The 16,653-nt window shown below is 47.5% G+C and overlaps 1 protein-coding gene across 1 annotated transcript; it reads left to right on the top strand.

The window, feature by feature from the left end:
* The first annotated feature begins 2,000 nt into the window (after positions 1-2,000).
* On the top strand, positions 2,001-16,653 carry LOC144103688 (uncharacterized). Its single transcript, XM_077636347.1, has 4 exons — positions 2,001-2,088; positions 5,437-5,614; positions 7,609-7,750; positions 16,558-16,653. Exons 1-4 carry the CDS (start codon positions 2,001-2,003, stop codon positions 16,651-16,653), a joined length of 504 nt encoding a protein of 167 aa, XP_077492473.1.

Raw genomic sequence — 16,653 nt, forward strand, 5'->3', positions numbered from 1 at the left:
ACGCTTTAGCTGTCGATGAAAATTTGCTCGATTTCAGCGCTTGTTAACGCTGGGTCCTTCATCAGCTGTTGTTTCACATTTTTTGTGTTCCTCAGTTTTTCTGTTTTCTGTTTGGCGGGCTTCGCATGACGACAGCCATTGCAGTACTCTCAACAACATCCGAGCGGGATAATAAGACTGATGCGGCGCATTCAATTTTAACCTTGCCAGCGTGTAAAGTATCAAATTTTTCGCGGAATCACTTGTTAACAGCAGAAATTTTGCAACTTCTGCCACCAACCAGGGAGTAAAATAAAAATAAACAGTACGCTCAGCTGCCTGCAAAGCGAGCAAGAACAAGATATACGCGCCTTTTTTAGCTAGAGACGGTTTAGGAGGCAACGTGGACTGGTTAAAGTTGTTCTGTGATGCGACATGGTACAAGATTGTGACATTTATTTGAACAAAAGAAAATAATAGTGTTAAACGCGGAGATGGCCCGGGACAGGCGCGTGGCAATATTACTACAGTCCCTAAGTTATTACTGCCCTTGAGTAATAATACTGGTGCTAGTTATACTTCATCGTTACTCCGCTTACTGGCAACTAATGTTGTGAGCAAATGCATTTTAACAAAATTTGTAGACGCGTTACCTATGACAAGTTGAGTACCGTTGAATATTTGCAAATTTTTACATGCTTACATGCACAGGAACATAGATACATATAAGCAATATATGATATTAGACAGCTAAGTGTAACTGTGAAAAGCTGTTAAAACTTATTTTCTACCTATCGTCTTGGTATGTCTCATTGGTATGTCTGGTTCGCTTACTTCTCTGTCACCTTTATACAAGTTGCGTGGGTCTCGGTTCATTTTGAATTCGACGACAAGTAGTCACTCTGTTATCTCGCCGATAAGATAGCTACTTCAATTACCAGTTAGGTGCAGTTACTGTCAAGTTATGAGCAAGATAACTTAGTTATCTTCCTCTTAACTGAAGATAACTTAGTTATCTTCAGGGTGAGGCGAAGTAGTGCTCGCTGGTGTTGTTTGGTGTACTTCCAAAAAAAAAAAAGGCCATCAAATCGTAAGAAATGCTGCGACAAAGTTATCACAATTGAAATGGCTTCTTCACATCTGACACCACTTTTAATAATCCCAGGACTTATATTTCGTCGCATCCAGAGTAAGAGTTAACTGTGAACTAATTATTTCGCTCATGGTGCTCCATAGTAGCCTACATATGCCAAGTTATCAATCGATTCCCTCAAAGGCAATGGCCTCGGGAAAACCGCTTTCAAGGAGCTTGTTCATTTCAGTGAGTTCACAACTTAATCCTTCGTAAGCACCCAACTTTTATCAACAAGAAATATCAAACGCACTGTCTTGAGACATCAGAAAATGCTACAGATCGCAGCTCATCATCATCATCAGCCTGACTGTGCCCACTGCATGCAATTAAATCCCTCTCCCACGTCTCTCAAATTAACCCCGTCCTTTGCCAGCGGCGTCCACCGTATGCCCGCAAACTTCTCAATCTCATCCGCCCACCGAACCTCCTGCCGCTCTTTGCACGCTTGCTATCACTCGGAATCCACTCTGTTACCCTTAAGTAAGATATCAGGTGACTTACTCGTAATAAATTTCGACATGAATTCACCCCTGCAGCTGACACGCCCTTGACGCCAAATACGCTTAGCGCAGGTTTTTTTTTCTCAATTAAAAACGCAGCGGATTTCACGTGCGTTCATTGTTCCATGCAAACGCAAGAAACGCACAAGGCAAGGCGGACTTGGAGCTCGATCCGACGTACTCACTTGAGTGCTCTGCATCAGCAACGTTCAGCAGACTAAACATTGCTGGATGCTGCGCATCTTGTTTTTGCAATTTTTATATTTTATTCTATTTTTGAGCAACCTGTGCGGCGGGCACAGGAGAGCGGTATAAATAATGCCGAGTGTAGCATGCAGGACTAAAGTAGCGGATTTTTTCAGGCACTCGTAGCAAGAAGCGGAGACATGCTGCAGGCATTGGTGGTACTCGTGTTGTCAGGCTCTCCCCTGGCCACAGCTTCAGTGCAAAGGCCAACACTGACATCGTGTTCTAGTAAGTGTGCAACCTTATTTCATATCCTTAAGCGCCGTAGCGATGATAGCCTGCACTTATTAGTGCAGTAACACTACTAGTCGCATTGTCTGATTCCGGACATACGTGTGTAAGTACGTCCCTCAAGCCTGCTTCGTGTCAGGCAGCTCACCTGTGACCGGATCGTGGGCAACCTGCCAGGCGTGCACACCTGGCAGGCCCTCACCTGTCTTAGGTCCTATAGGTGTTTACTCAGAACTTCACCCAAAGGCCTTTAGGGTGAAGGACTTCATGATGAATGCCGTCCTGGTAAAGGCTGTCATGTTAAATACCTTTAGCACGCAAGGACCTAAAGTGCCCCCAGTAACAAATGCTACTGTACGATGTTTCGCCCTCAGCTGTGCTAAACCTTCTGCTATTTTTTCGTCGAAAGTAAGCATGAAATTAGTGAACTCTGGGGCCTGTCCGTGACACAGCGTTATTGCAGGAGCTACCGTCTGCTTTGAGCGCCATACCCGAAAAAAACACAATGTCCTAAAATGGGCACGGTAATCGTCTCCTTCTCATAATTTACAGACCGTTTCAATCTTCCGACTATTTCGCGACCACAAATATTGTGTGCGCACTATTTTCCGGCGCCCTTTATTGCTTAGCTACATTTAGATGAAGAAAAAAGTAGTCATTACACCCATTGTTTGTTCTGCGTCCAACCCCTGTGAGTAGTTTAGATGCGGCTGAACTTGTACACAGATCGAATTTTGTCCGCGTGTACGCTGGGCTCTTGATGTCGGTCGATTTCTATTTATTAGCAAAGCATGCGCTGAAGTGGCGTCACTATCTCTTCACTCTGCGATATTTCCGAATAGGGCGAACAATTAAGAAAAAAGGAAGTGCCCTTGATGACTGAGCGGTTGCGGCATTCAGTCAGTGAACCCAGGGTAGCGAGTTGAAACGCTGGCCACGGTATCTGCATTTCAACGGACGCGAGAGGGAAATGTTCCCGTGTGGTGTGAGATGTCAGTGCACGCTAAACAACACTAAATGGCTGACAGTATACCAGATAGCCTTTCACTAAAGAGTACCACATAGCCCCCTTGCCCCTTCGCGATGTCAAAATCGATATAGTCTCCCTCCATAATGTACATCAAGAACTACGACTTAGCAAAATCAAAGTGAACTAGACGACCAATTCTGAATGTATAAACTGGCCTCTGCCACAACCGGTTCAGCGAGCTCATTTCGCGTAACCGGGTCTTCGAATAAGTAACCTGGTGTACACATAACTTCTAACCTTTCTTGGAAACTGCATGTGGAATTTATTACTAACAACGCTAACCGCATGTTGGGGTACCTGCGTAGAAACTAATCCCTTTCTTCTACTTCAATAAAATTGTTTCTTTATAAAACACTTGTTCGGCCTGAATTGGAATATACAGCATCTGTCTGGGACCCGGACCTGTCATCATTAGCGTCTGAAATCGAATCTGTTCAAAACCCTTCGTCACGTTTCTCCAGCCTTACCGTTATGAAAACTACTTATCATTGCCACCGCTTTAACTCGGCAGAAAAATTTCTCGCTTATGCCTACTTTATAAGATCTATTATTACAATCCTGTCCTTAAGAGCCGGCTACTAACTACCCCAACATATGTTTCAGGCCGCATTGATCTTCGCAAAGTAGGTGTTCCGTCATGCCATACTAAACACGCTTTTTCTTCTTTTGTCCCCTACACTTCTGACAGTTGGAACCACCTTCCCAGTCACATTGTCGATATTTCTAAGCCAAGTTCTTTTAAGAGTGCCCTATGTAATCTTTATTTGTAGATTTTAGTCAATATTGTTTTGCGTTCGTTTACGCTGTCTTATTGCTGTCTGCCGGAAATGTTTTCCTTTTTTTTTGGAAGGGGGGGGGGAGGATTTGTTATTGTTCTCCCTTTGCCTTCCTTTGCTTTAATTTTGTGTGTTGTTTTGTTCATTTTTCGCCACGTTATCATTTCTTCTATTTGTTTTTCTGCTTTCCTGTATCTTACTCAACATATGTCTTTCCCGCTACCCTCTTTAATGCCTTCGGGCCCTGAGGGTATTTGAATAAATAAATAAATAAATAAATAAATAAATAAATAAATAAATAAATAAATAAATAAATAAATAAATAAATAAATAAATAAATAAATAAATAAATAAATAAATAAACAAAAACCCAAAGAGAGTGATTTTAAGCCGTGCTGTGGAGCATTTGTACATCCGTGAAAGTTATGAATTTTGAAAGGACTAGGGCCGGAGTTCACCCCAACTTCAAGAGGTCTGTGTAAAATTGGTAATGAAAAAAAGTGTACTTATGAAACTGGTTGCTTCCGTAAATTTAGTTTTTTGATTCAGCTCAACGTCAAGCAGCACGGACAAAATTATGCCCAGGCAACCTAGTTGAGCTCAAACCCCTATAATCGAAAGAGAATCCCGCATGTTGCAATGAGTAACTGTTACGAGAGACCCCAGGAGTTCGCCAAAGTGCAACATTTCGTAGGCGAGTAAGTGCATGATATATAAAACTGAAGAAGCCGCCCAAAAGGTTTACTTACCCGATGCAAGCCATAGCAACCATCGAAGTCTGTTGTACCAGTCTATTCTATGGCGACGAGTTCTGAACAACGTGTAATAGCGTAGCGCCTCTCGTGAGGGATAAAAAACCACGCCTACAAATATACATGACAGGCCTACAACACTACCTATTTTTTCCTCTCGTTTGGGCTGATTGTGATACCCCCCCCCCCCCCCCCCCCCCCCTAAATAAAGTAGCGCGCTTGAAGGTCACGGCAAGTGCATTCAGGCTGTGCAAGGCATCACTCACCTGTGTGATAACCAGCACACGCGTGGGATTATTAGCTCATTTAGGAAAGTCTCAGTACTGCGAAATATGTAATTATGACAAGATTTTGCGAAAAGCAGGTCAGCAAAAAGCAAAGGACAGTGGCAAGAACCCATGCGCAACCAACAAGGAAGCTGGAGTGGTCCCGACACTGCTTTGCATCATTGACGATAAGCGTCGTGACATTTAGGTGCAGCTCTAAAATGTAATCATTAAGAGGCGCATAAGGACCAAGTACAATTGAACATACATTAAGCATGATATAACAAGAAACGAAAGGGGAACGAGATAGCCAGCAGGTGTGTGTATCAAACGTTCTTACATCCGTAATGAGAGCGCTGCGATAAGCGCGTGCAAACGCTAGGAATTAAAAAGATGTCAGCAACTTGTATGATGTGTGCCTGTCAGTGAAAAAAACAGAAGATCGTTAAGAGAGTGCACAACATAATTTAGAACTGGGGCGCGGTTGATGATTCCTGTTTCTTATTTGTCATGTCCAACAGGTTCCGGCAAACTAAAGGTGAGCGACGTCAGCATCACAAACGCAAAAATTGGACAAATCATGGTCGTGAACGTAACGCTCGAAGTTGGCGAATCACTGAGATGGAACCCCTCCTTGGAAATCACCATGCTCAAGGAGAGCGGCTCCCGGATCAGCTGCATAAGTGACGTCGGTTCGTGGTACGTTATCTTCAATCGCACACTTCGCAGTTTGTAGGACATGACACATCAAGTTTTGTAGAGACCTCAGAAAACCTCTAGGTATGATACAAGAAATGGTCTGAAATCGTTGCTACGCCTAATGGGGGATGCCTTAGTAGTGTTCTGAAGCGAGAAGCTTTACTACGCTAGGTAAAGCAGTCGTCGCGTAGGCCCGAGAATGACCTTGAACGACCTTCAACCCAACCACGTTAGCCGTGTAAGACCATATGTGGCACAGTTATAGCGCCGAATCCTTGTCCCCTGACCTTGACCCACGACCTTTAGTTGACCTTGATAGTGGATATCCTTCCGGTTTGACCTTTCACCTTGAGAACATCCGATGGGGTGATGTGAAGCCATGTTATGACATCCGATGGGGGTGTCGTAAGACCATGTGATAACATGTCATAGCCACGTGGTCGTGTGAGTATATGTATATGGAACGGCTGTCGCGAGCGTGCAGCGGAGCTGCCATGGACAAGCCTCAGACGCTTAGCAAGCGTTCTTGCTTTTCTGTGAATTCCAGGGTTAGCCAAGTTAAGCCACTGCCAATCTTTTTCTCCTGACTCAAGACAATTGGACCATAAAAATGATGAATTATCTTTGGCACCCTCCACCAAGTTCTTACTTTTCTTTTTTCTAACCTTTTAGTCACTGAAGCGGCTCCCCGCCTAAGAAGGCTGCGTAGTCACCGTTGCCATTGTAACGTTGCTCTCACCACTGTCTGCAGAAGAAGCACCGCCGAGCGAGGGTGCTTGTGCCACTAAGCATGTTTTTCGTATGCATAAAGCAGAAAAGGACGACGGTGGATTTTATAGGCACACGATCAGCTTGATCAAAGAGCGTCATTGCAGAAGATGTTTTGTTGTATAAAAGGGAGTGCCAAAACCCTAAAATAAAATCCTCCAAGGCCAACACGTTCTTGAACAGAACGAGACACATAGGATAGCGTCATTTGTCAACAATCTGGTGGGGACGCACTGCACGAGCTGAATGTGTTATAATAGGACGCTGAATCAGTAGTGCAGGTCCCCTTTGCAGGATATTATCTTAGACGGTGTACATATCATTCACATCATTTTGACAAATTCAGTCTCCTTACGAAATGCCCCTGAAAAGTGTTCTTTAAGAAAATAAAAACGAAACGAAATGAAATTGCAGACACGGTTATCAGTCGATGCATTAAGCCTTTTTTTTTTCAAGCGTTTGCAGGAAAGAAAATCTCAACTGAGACAGCCCAGCAACCGAATATTTGTGGCGAAGTGATAATCATTGCCATAAATGCAATGTGTAATAAGATTTGTACCACCCCTTCATGTCAATAAGCTAGAAGGGAGATGTTAGTCGGATAATAAGGTAGTAGTAGTAGTAGTAGTAGTAGTAGTAGTAGTAGTAGTAGTAGTAGTAGTAGTAGTAGTAAGTGGTGTTAATAAAATGATAATAAGAAAGGAAAATATTTTTGCTAGCCCCTGCAACTGACATCGATACTGAAGCACCTGAGCCGGGGCAGCGGAAATCAAGGATAGCAGGTACAAGGGAGAAATGAAATGAAAGAGGTGAGGGGGCAGGAGGAGAGGATAGGGGGAGAGGTAATGTACACAAACTATTTGCACAGTAAGAAATGTGTACAGGTTGCGTGCTTGCAAAGGACCAGATGTATGCGAGCTTCCTCCCATTGTGGCGAGTTTACATTTCATCAGCTTTAAAGTACGGGCTCTCTTCCCACAACAATGATGATGCACTTCTCTATTTCGTCGTAATCGTCCCCAACCATAACTTTTCCTCCTCCCCTTCCTTTTTCATAAGTGCGAAGTAGCGGGGCAGAGGAACGCGCATGCACCCGGTCTCCTTGCCTTTCCTTGTAGATCAGCACGACTGTCTCTATATGTTTGTTAACGCGTTTCAAGTCTGTGAGTGCGTCTACGATGTGCCATCATGTCTAACTATAAGTGGAAATTTCTTGCTCTCTTCAGCACATACAAACTCTGCGGAGGAACGACCAGTGCGGAGCAAGAGCTGGCTAAGCCTTGGGAGAACCGGTGCCCTGTGCCCGCAATCACGGCGCAAGAATCTATTCGAGCCGAGCTAAATCCTATCGTACAACTCGTTATTGGCGTAAGTGTTCAGAAGAACAGTATTTCTATCATGAAAGAAAAATAGCCTCGTTAACACCATTCTATTCGCTCTCCTCCTTCCAAATAGTAAAAAAAAAATGTTTAAATCTAATTGAAGCTGATGGATATGTGGCACTGAATACGAAAAAAAAGCTCATAATCAGAGACACCTGCTTTTTGAAGCGAAAAGATTCACTACTCTAGGTAAAACAGCCGTCGCGTAGACCGGGGAATGACCTTGAACGACCTTAAGCTCAACCACGTTAGCCGTGTATGACCACATGGGGTACAGTTATGGTGTCTAACCCTTCACCCCTGACCTTGACCCACGATTTTTAGCTGACCTTTGACTTTCAACCACTGACCTTGAGTTCACCTATGACATTGAGTGACCTTTTGGTTGACCTTAAGAATATCCGATGGGCTGATGTGAAGCCACGTAATTACATCCGATGGGGTGTCGTAAGACCATGTGATTCCACTTCATGGCCACGTGGTCGTGTGGGTATACCGGGTGTCCCAGCTAACTTGAGCCAAGAGTTAAAAAATAAGGTATTAGGGACAGGTGACTGAAACCAGTTGCATATTGGTGACAGCCACCTTGCGCACCACAGACAATTTTTTGTTTCGCATTTAACTGAAAATTTAATGAAGTTGGTCGACAACTCTTCAAATGCAATTTGTTGTCTAAAATCAATATTTATTAATTTATATAATTCAACTTCATTAAAGTATAAATTGCGAAACAAAAAATTGTATATGATGCGCAAGGTGGCTGTCACCAATATGCCACTGGTTTCACTCACCTTTCTCTAATAATTTATTTTTAACCTTTGGCTCAAATTAGCTGGGACACCCGGCCTATGGAACGGCTGTCGCGAGCGTGTAGCGGAGCTGCCATGGGTAAGCCTCAGACGCTTAGCAATCTTCCTCGCTTTTAGCTGAATTCCAGGGTTAGCCGTGTTAAGCCACTGACATTTTTTTTATTCTGTTTTTGTGGGAAGGGTCGGGGACAAGAGATAGTGAAATTTGCATTGGGTGGCTTCACATTATTTTCCAAGGTAAAGGGTTTTTCAAAAGTATAAGGCACCCGTATGAATGAAACCTTGCAGCATGGGTTGTATTGCTTTGCAAGCGTGTCAAAGATCTTCCATGTTATGAGGAAATGTCCACCTCAGCGGTGTAATTCTTAGAAGTACTAGCGGTGCTGTAAGGCCCGCACAGCATTGACCTACAGCAAACCGAGCATCTTTCAGTCTAGCTACTGTTGCAAAAGGGTTGCAAGCCCCAAGGGTAGCGTTGGCCTGGCGGCCTGGGGCAAAGCAGGAAACATCCGAAGGTCCCGGCAAAGGATGAGTCGACTGGCAACAGAACAACTTGTTTATTCTGGCATCGCAAAAGAGCAGCCGGTCAGGGCGACCACGTTACTCGCAGGAAGAAATCGAAGTCTCTCCTTGGCGTCCGGGGCAGCTCTCTTTATATACCCTCAGAGTCGAGGGCAAGAAGGAGCGGCTTGGGATGAGTCCCACAAGACGGCGACGCATGAACATGTTCAGGCGTGACGGGCGCGTCCGCCAGGCCGGCGCCGGTCAGACCTCCTCGCCTCCCAGTTGGGGAGCTCCTCTCCCCGGCTGCCGCGCTTTGACAAGCGTGGGCAAAACATGCACACACACACACACGCACGCACGACGACACGTGGCACTGAAACCTGCCTGGACGCGCTTGGCGGGAGGCGTTGCGGCCGCGATGAACGAAGCCGCGGCGTCCGTTGCATCCGCGCCGGCTATACCGCGCGTCGAAGGCGAGACGTAACAGACCGCCCCGCCGGGAGAAGGAGATCCCGATGGTCAGGGGACTGCATCCGCTGTCCAGAGGGATGTCGCTCGACGATGCTCGTAATCGAAACCGATCGTCCCTCGACGTTGCTTGAGCGCAGCGCACAGAGAAGGCCTCGTTCTCGGGTTCAGGATCACATAGGACACTGCAAAGTCACTTCGGGAGAGTTGCCATTTTTGTGCTCGTTCCCAGCAAGCGTTAGAACTACGCCGAAACGCAACCGCTCAGTCAGCAAGCACGAGACAACCCTCACTAAGCTCTGCCAGGCTCTTTCCCCTTTTATACTACTGCCTAGTTCCTTACAGTAGTCAAGCAGCACTCAGAACGCGTCCACAAATTGGAAAATTGCACTAGAAAGCACATAATCACTTTGAAACACTAAACAAAAGCAATATGTTAAAAATCCTGCCTCAGGAAGAAAACATCAGTAACCAACTACTTTGAGGCGGATTCCCAAGTTAGGGGCTTCGACTTAAGCCATCGGCGTTACCGTTGAGACTCCCCTTTTTGTAACGCACCTCAAAGGAATATTGTTGCAAAGCGAGGCTCCAGCGCAGGAGGCGGCCATTTTTGGGAGATATGGTCTGCAGCCATTGGAGAGGGCAGTGATCCGTCTCAATGATAAACCTCGAGCCGGCTAGGTAGCATGACAATTTCTGAACGGCCCACACGAGACACGCACACTCTTTCTCGGTGGCGCTGTACGCCTGCTCACGACAGGTCAGCTTACGACTAGCATACAGGACGGGGTGTTCCACTTCTCCATTGTCCCTTTGGCACAGTACAACGCCCATGCCTCGCTCACTAGCATCGCACTGAACAACGAACCCTTTGGTATAGTCTGGCGATCGTAGCACAGGCTGGCTTGTTAGGGCGCTCTTTAGGGCGCTAAAAGCTCTCTCCTTTGTCTCGCTCCAGACGACTGTTTGGGGCTCTGTTTTTCTTAGAGCATCCGTCAGGGGAGCCGCGATATCGGAGTACCTGGGGATGTACCTCTGATAGTAGCCGGCGACACCCAAGAACGACCGAATATCGGTCTTCGTGCGCGGTTGCGGGAAGTCTCGCACAGCGGCCACCTTTATTTCAGAGGGGCGGCGACGACCCTGTCCAATCACGTGACCGAGGTAGACAACCTCGGCCTGTGCTAATTGGCACTTGGGAGCCTTGACTGTCAAGCCCGCTTCGCGCAGGCGGGTTAGCACTGCCCGCAAGTGTGCCATATGCTCAGACCAGGATGCAGAGAATATCGCTACGTCGTCTAAATACGGTAAAGCGAATTCTTCCTGTCCCCGCAACACTTTGTCCATGAGGCTTGAAAAGCAGTATGGCGCGTTCTTCAAACCAAAACTCAAAACTTTAGGACGGAATGTTCCCATTGGTGAAATGAACGCCGCATACCTACTAGCCTCTTCTGTAAGTGGAACCTGCCAATAACCCCTGACAAGATCTAGGGTGGAAATAAACTGAGCGCTACTAACTTTCTCAAGGCGCTCCTCGATGTTAGGGATCGGATAAATTTGATCCTTAGTGATGGAATTAAGCCTGCGGTAGTCGACGCAAGGACGAGGTTCCTTGCCCGGTACCTCAACTAAAATCAAAGGGGAGGTATAATCACTCTCACCCGCCTCAATAACACCGAGCTGTAGCATTTTCTTTACCTCAGCCTCTATAATATCGCGCTGGCGGGGTGACACCCGGTACGCCTTGGATCGTACTGGCTCTGGGGAGGTAAGTTCTATATTATGAGTAAGGACAGAAGTCCTACCAGGCCTCTCAGAGAACTGACCTTGAAACTCTTGTAAGAGTTGGTGTAGTTCGGTTTTCTGCTCAGGCGACAGCGGTGCTTTAATGATTAAGTCACTAATGACCTGATCAGTGTCTTCCCTGTTCGTCACTGAGCTTAGTCCCGGAAGCTCGACCGGAAGCTCTTCGGGAACGTTTACCATCATACACACCACTGCTTCCCGTTGTCTATAGGGTTTGAGCAGATTACAGTGGTAAACTTGCTGTGCTTTCCGCTTTCCTGGCAGACTCACCACGTAGTTAACATCCGACAGTTTTTGAACAATCCGTGCTGGGCCCTCCCACTGCACGTCGAGTTTGTTTTTTAGCGATGTGCGCAATACCATTACCTCATCGCCCTCCTCAAAACGACGGGCCCTGGCTGTCCGATCATAATAAACCTTGGCCCTCAGCTGGGCCTTTGCCATTGCTTCACCTGACAACTCCTGTGCCCTTCTTAAGCGTTCGAGGAGACTAAGAACGTACTCGACCACGACTGGGTCGTCGCCCCTGCCTTCCCACGAGTCTCGAAGCATGCGAAGCGGAGACCGCAGCGAGCGACCGTACACCAGCTCAGCTGGCGAAAACCCCGTAGCCGCATGCGGCGCGGCCCTTAATGCAAACATCACCCCAGGCAGACACAGCTCCCAATCACTTTGTTGCTCAAAACACAATGCTCTCAACACGCGCTTCATGACGGAGTGGAGCTTCTCAACGGAATTCGACTGTGGGTGGTACACTGAGCTGTGTAACAGCTTTACCCCACACCTTTCGAGAAAGGCTGTCGTCAAAGCGCTGGTAAACACTGTGCCCTGATCTGACTGGATTTCCTCAGGAAAACCAACTCGCGCAAATATGGACAGTAGTGCATTGACTATCTCAACTGAGCTGAGTTCTTTAAGAGGCACTGCTTCAGGGAACTTTGTCGCTGGGCAGATCACAGTCAAAATGTGTCTGTACCCCGTGGCTGTTACCGGCAGAGGTCCCACTGTATCAATAACGAGCCGTCTAAAAGGCTCCGTAATGATGGGTACCAACTTCAACGGCGCCCTCGATTTGTCCCCTGGTTTGCCAACCCGCTGACAGGTGTCACATGTCCTCACAAAGTGTTCTACGTCACGAAAACACCCTGGCCAATAGTACTCTTGCAAGAGACGGTCCTTAGTCTTCTTAACTCCTAGGTGTCCGGACCACGAACCGCCATGCGACAAGCGCAACAGATCCTGACGGTAGCACTGAGGCACGATCAGCTGATCGAATTCGACTCCCCTGCGGTCTAGATACTTCCGGTACAAGACCCCACCTCTTTCCACAAAACGAACATTTTTCTTGGCGATACCTTCCTTGACATTGCAGCGCATGTTTTCTAGGCTGCCATCCTTTTTTTGCTCGGCTATCAAAGCCGACCGGCTGACTTTTAGCAACCTATTAAGTCCATCGGACGTAGGCGCGATGAGCAAATCTGCAGATAGCTCTTCTAACTTTCCCGTGTCGGGCGTTTCCTCTTCAGTACTTGGTGCCTTCAGCGCTACAGGCTCAATTTTATTCAGTTCGGACGTGCTCTGAGTATCAGCTTGCTGCGCCTCCGACCCTTTCTCATTGTTCGACAACGTCGGCCCCGCAACTACCGCCTTTGCAGCGAGCTCCCGAACTCTCGATCTGGTTAAGGCCTGAACGCTAGCCTCACCAAACAAAAGCCCCTTCTCGCGCAGGAGGTGATCGGACCTGTTCGAAAATAGGTACGGGTACTGGGGGGGCAGCATAGATGACACTGCGGCCTCCGTCTCAATTGCTCCGAAAGGTCCTTCAATAAGCACTTTTGCTATGGGCAGACACACGCTGTGAGCTTCCACGGCTTGCTTGATCCATGCGCACTCGCCCGTGAACATATCGGGTTCTACGTAAGAGGGGTGAACTACATCCATTGTAGCTGCGGAATCACGAAGCACTCGGCACTCTTTCCCGTTCACGAGGAAGTCTCGCATGTAAGGCTCGAGAAGCTTCATGTTCTCGTCAGTGCTACATAATGACAAACACACGACTTCTCTTTTTGTTTCTGGACACTGCGCCGAAAAGTGACCCGGCTTCTGGCACGTATAACACACGCGCGCTTGCCTCCTCTCGAACCGCTTTCTGCGTTCGGCTTCGGCTGCCGCCGTCTCCTTACGTTCGGTCGGACTGCTTTCACTCGCATCCGCACTACGCGTGTCCCCCCTTGCTCTCATGGGTGTGAACTTCGGCCTCTCAGACTTGGAGCCAAATTCACCCTTTTGACCGTCCTTAGCTCCGCGAGCCCGACGCGTCACAAACTCCTCGGCTAGCTCGGCGGCTTTAGCCACTGTACTAACGTCTGGCCTATCCAAGACCCAGTACCGCACGTTCTCAGGTAACCGACTATAAAACTGTTCCAGCCCGAAACACTGCAGAATTTTCTCGTGGTCACCAAACGCTTTCTCTTCTTTGAGCCACTCCTGCATGTTTGACATAAGCCTGTAGGCAAACTCTGTATATGACTCATTTCTGCCTTTTTCATTTTCCCGAAACTTCCGACGGAACGCCTCCGCTGACAGCCTGTACTTTTTTAGCAGACTTGATTTCACTTGGTCGAAATCCTCTGCCTCCTCTCTCTTCAAGCGAGCGACTACGTCGGCCGCCTCGGCGGGTAACAAAGTGAGCAAGCGCTGTGGCCACGTTTCCCGAGAGAACCCCTGCTTCTCGCACGTTCGCTCAAAGTTAACCAGGAACAAACCAATGTCCTCTCCAAGCTTAAACGGCCGCATCAGGTCAGTCATTTTGAACGATACCCGTTCTCCTGCACCGTGTGCCTGACTTCCATTACGAGCGCGTTCCATCTCTACCTCGAGACGCTTCATTTCCAAAGCGCGCTCTTCTTTCTCTTTATCTTTTTGATCTTTACGTTCGCGCTCGTCTTTCTCTTTTTGCTCTTTACGCTCGCGCTCCTCTTTTTGCTCTTTACGTTCGCGCTCGTCTTTCTCTTTTTGCTCCCTCTCCTCAATGGTCTCAAGGCATTCCGACAGCTCGTCATCCTCAGCCTCCAACTCAAGAATAGCCCTTAGCAGTTCTGGTTTTCTGAGTTTGTCTGAGACATCCAGACCCAACTCTCTTGCAAGCTCCAGCAATTTCGGTTTGCGCAACGACTTCAAATCCATGGCTGCTCCGAATGCTGCTTTCTCTACTGCCTACTATTGTCTTGCCGCAAACTAACCCGGCAGCAACGACAACACAATTACCAGCTCTGTTTCTGACACTAACAAAAGCCTGGCAAAACTCAGAAGAAGAAAGTCCCGCACTCACCAAACCTCGCAGCCAAGAATTCAGCGCAGTCGTTCCGCTGCAGGCAACCAGTCATCACACAGGGCTCGTTGCACTGCTCCCGGATGGTCGTTGTGCTGCTCAGCATACAGTTGAACGCATATCTTCGCTGCTGGCCTCCGTTGTCGGGATCTCACCGCTGGCAACCAGTTGTTGCAAAAGGGTTGCAAGCCCCAAGGGTAGCGTTGGCCTGGCGGCCTGGGGCAAAGCAGGAAACATCCGAAGGTCCCGGCAAAGGATGAGTCGACTGGCAACAGAACAACTTGTTTATTCTGGCATCGCAAAAGAGCAGCCGGTCAGGGCGACCACGTTACTCGCAGGAAGAAATCGAAGTCTCTCCTTGGCGTCCGGGGCAGCTCTCTTTATATACCCTCAGAGTCGAGGGCAAGAAGGAGCGGCTTGGGATGAGTCCCACAAGACGGCGACGCATGAACATGTTCAGGCGTGACGGGCGCGTCCGCCAGGCCGGCGCCGGTCAGACCTCCTCGCCTCCCAGTTGGGGAGCTCCTCTCCCCGGCTGCCGCGCTTTGACAAGCGTGGGCAAAACATGCACACACACACACACGCACGCACGACGACACGTGGCACTGAAACCTGCCTGGACGCGCTTGGCGGGAGGCGTTGCGGCCGCGATGAACGAAGCCGCGGCGTCCGTTGCATCCGCGCCGGCTATACCGCGCGTCGAAGGCGAGACGTAACACTACTCAGACTGGGCGAGGTGGCATTATTCTAAGCTATGCAGGGTTACTCATTTCGTATCGCACGGAATGTATTTCATACGAAATTTACCGCAACAAAATCTTGCACTTAAACAAGCTATAAAGAGGCGTCTAATAGAATGGGCTGATGGACTACTTGCTTGAGAGCCCAGTAGCTCTTGGGCGGTACGAAATGTTGTAATTATCACCCAAGGCATCAAATGCACGGGCTTTTCTTTCGTCAGCTTGAATAGGTTTGACATCAGGTGGGCATTCTTTACGGGCAAGTTTCGGTACATTTAAATGGGTGGTGGGGCAGAAAACGGGCTCATCATAATACAACGGGCAAAAAAAAAAAAGAAATCAGGGACACAAATTATGAACAAAACGCAATTAATTCTAAGGATTGTTTCGAGGAAGGAATCACTACCACGTGTTCTATGTTTATAGCTATATTTTTATTCAGAGATAAATTACTATACCTTTATTCTGACAACATTAGTTTAAAGATTGTAAAACTGAGTGCGCTTTGTTGCAAAGAACTGGGCGTGCGTATTTTCTAAAGGATAGCTCAAGTAATGACACACACTCGCCCCTTGTAGAGCTGATTACGGAGTGCATGCGAAAAAACAGCCCAACATATATGTTTCTAAAACTTTTTCACTTTAGTATACACTTAGCGTTTGTCATGGACTGCCTCACTCCGAAATACTTCCAGTAGCATGGTTTCTCACCTTGAAGCAAATATTGCTATACGGAAAAACTATTCGCCGCAGAAGGCTAAAATGTACATGACGCACTCAAGACTCACAAGACGGCCGTAATAAACAGGACCTGCAGACATAAACCATACTCATGCTAGGCAGTGTTTTGTAGTATATGTGCATGATATATGTAATTGCGACTTGGTAAGACGGCAAATTGCTCCGAAGGTTCTGTCTGTCGGAGAATCTGGAAAACCTGGAGTATCATGCCAGGCCTACAACCAGGCAGACCTATCCTGTTCCATCAAAATCACTCCTACTCCTCTGTCGGAGAACGTATTACAGAGTAAACAAAGAAATGAGAAAATCAGGGTCATGACACGGTGAAAGTGACTCGACAATTGTGTGGGGAATAGAATTCAAGAGGAAAATTTTGTGTTGTCTACTTCTTTCAGTATGCGCCAACGACGATTAGTATGGAGCTAAAGGTTGTCAACGGAGGAAAGACGGTCGGATGCCAGTCCTTCAAAGTTATGATAGCGGCAGCTTGA

The sequence above is a fragment of the Amblyomma americanum genome, chromosome 9 (assembly GCF_052857255.1).
Source record: "Amblyomma americanum isolate KBUSLIRL-KWMA chromosome 9, ASM5285725v1, whole genome shotgun sequence".
In the NCBI taxonomy this organism is placed as follows: Eukaryota; Metazoa; Arthropoda; class Arachnida; order Ixodida; family Ixodidae; genus Amblyomma; species Amblyomma americanum.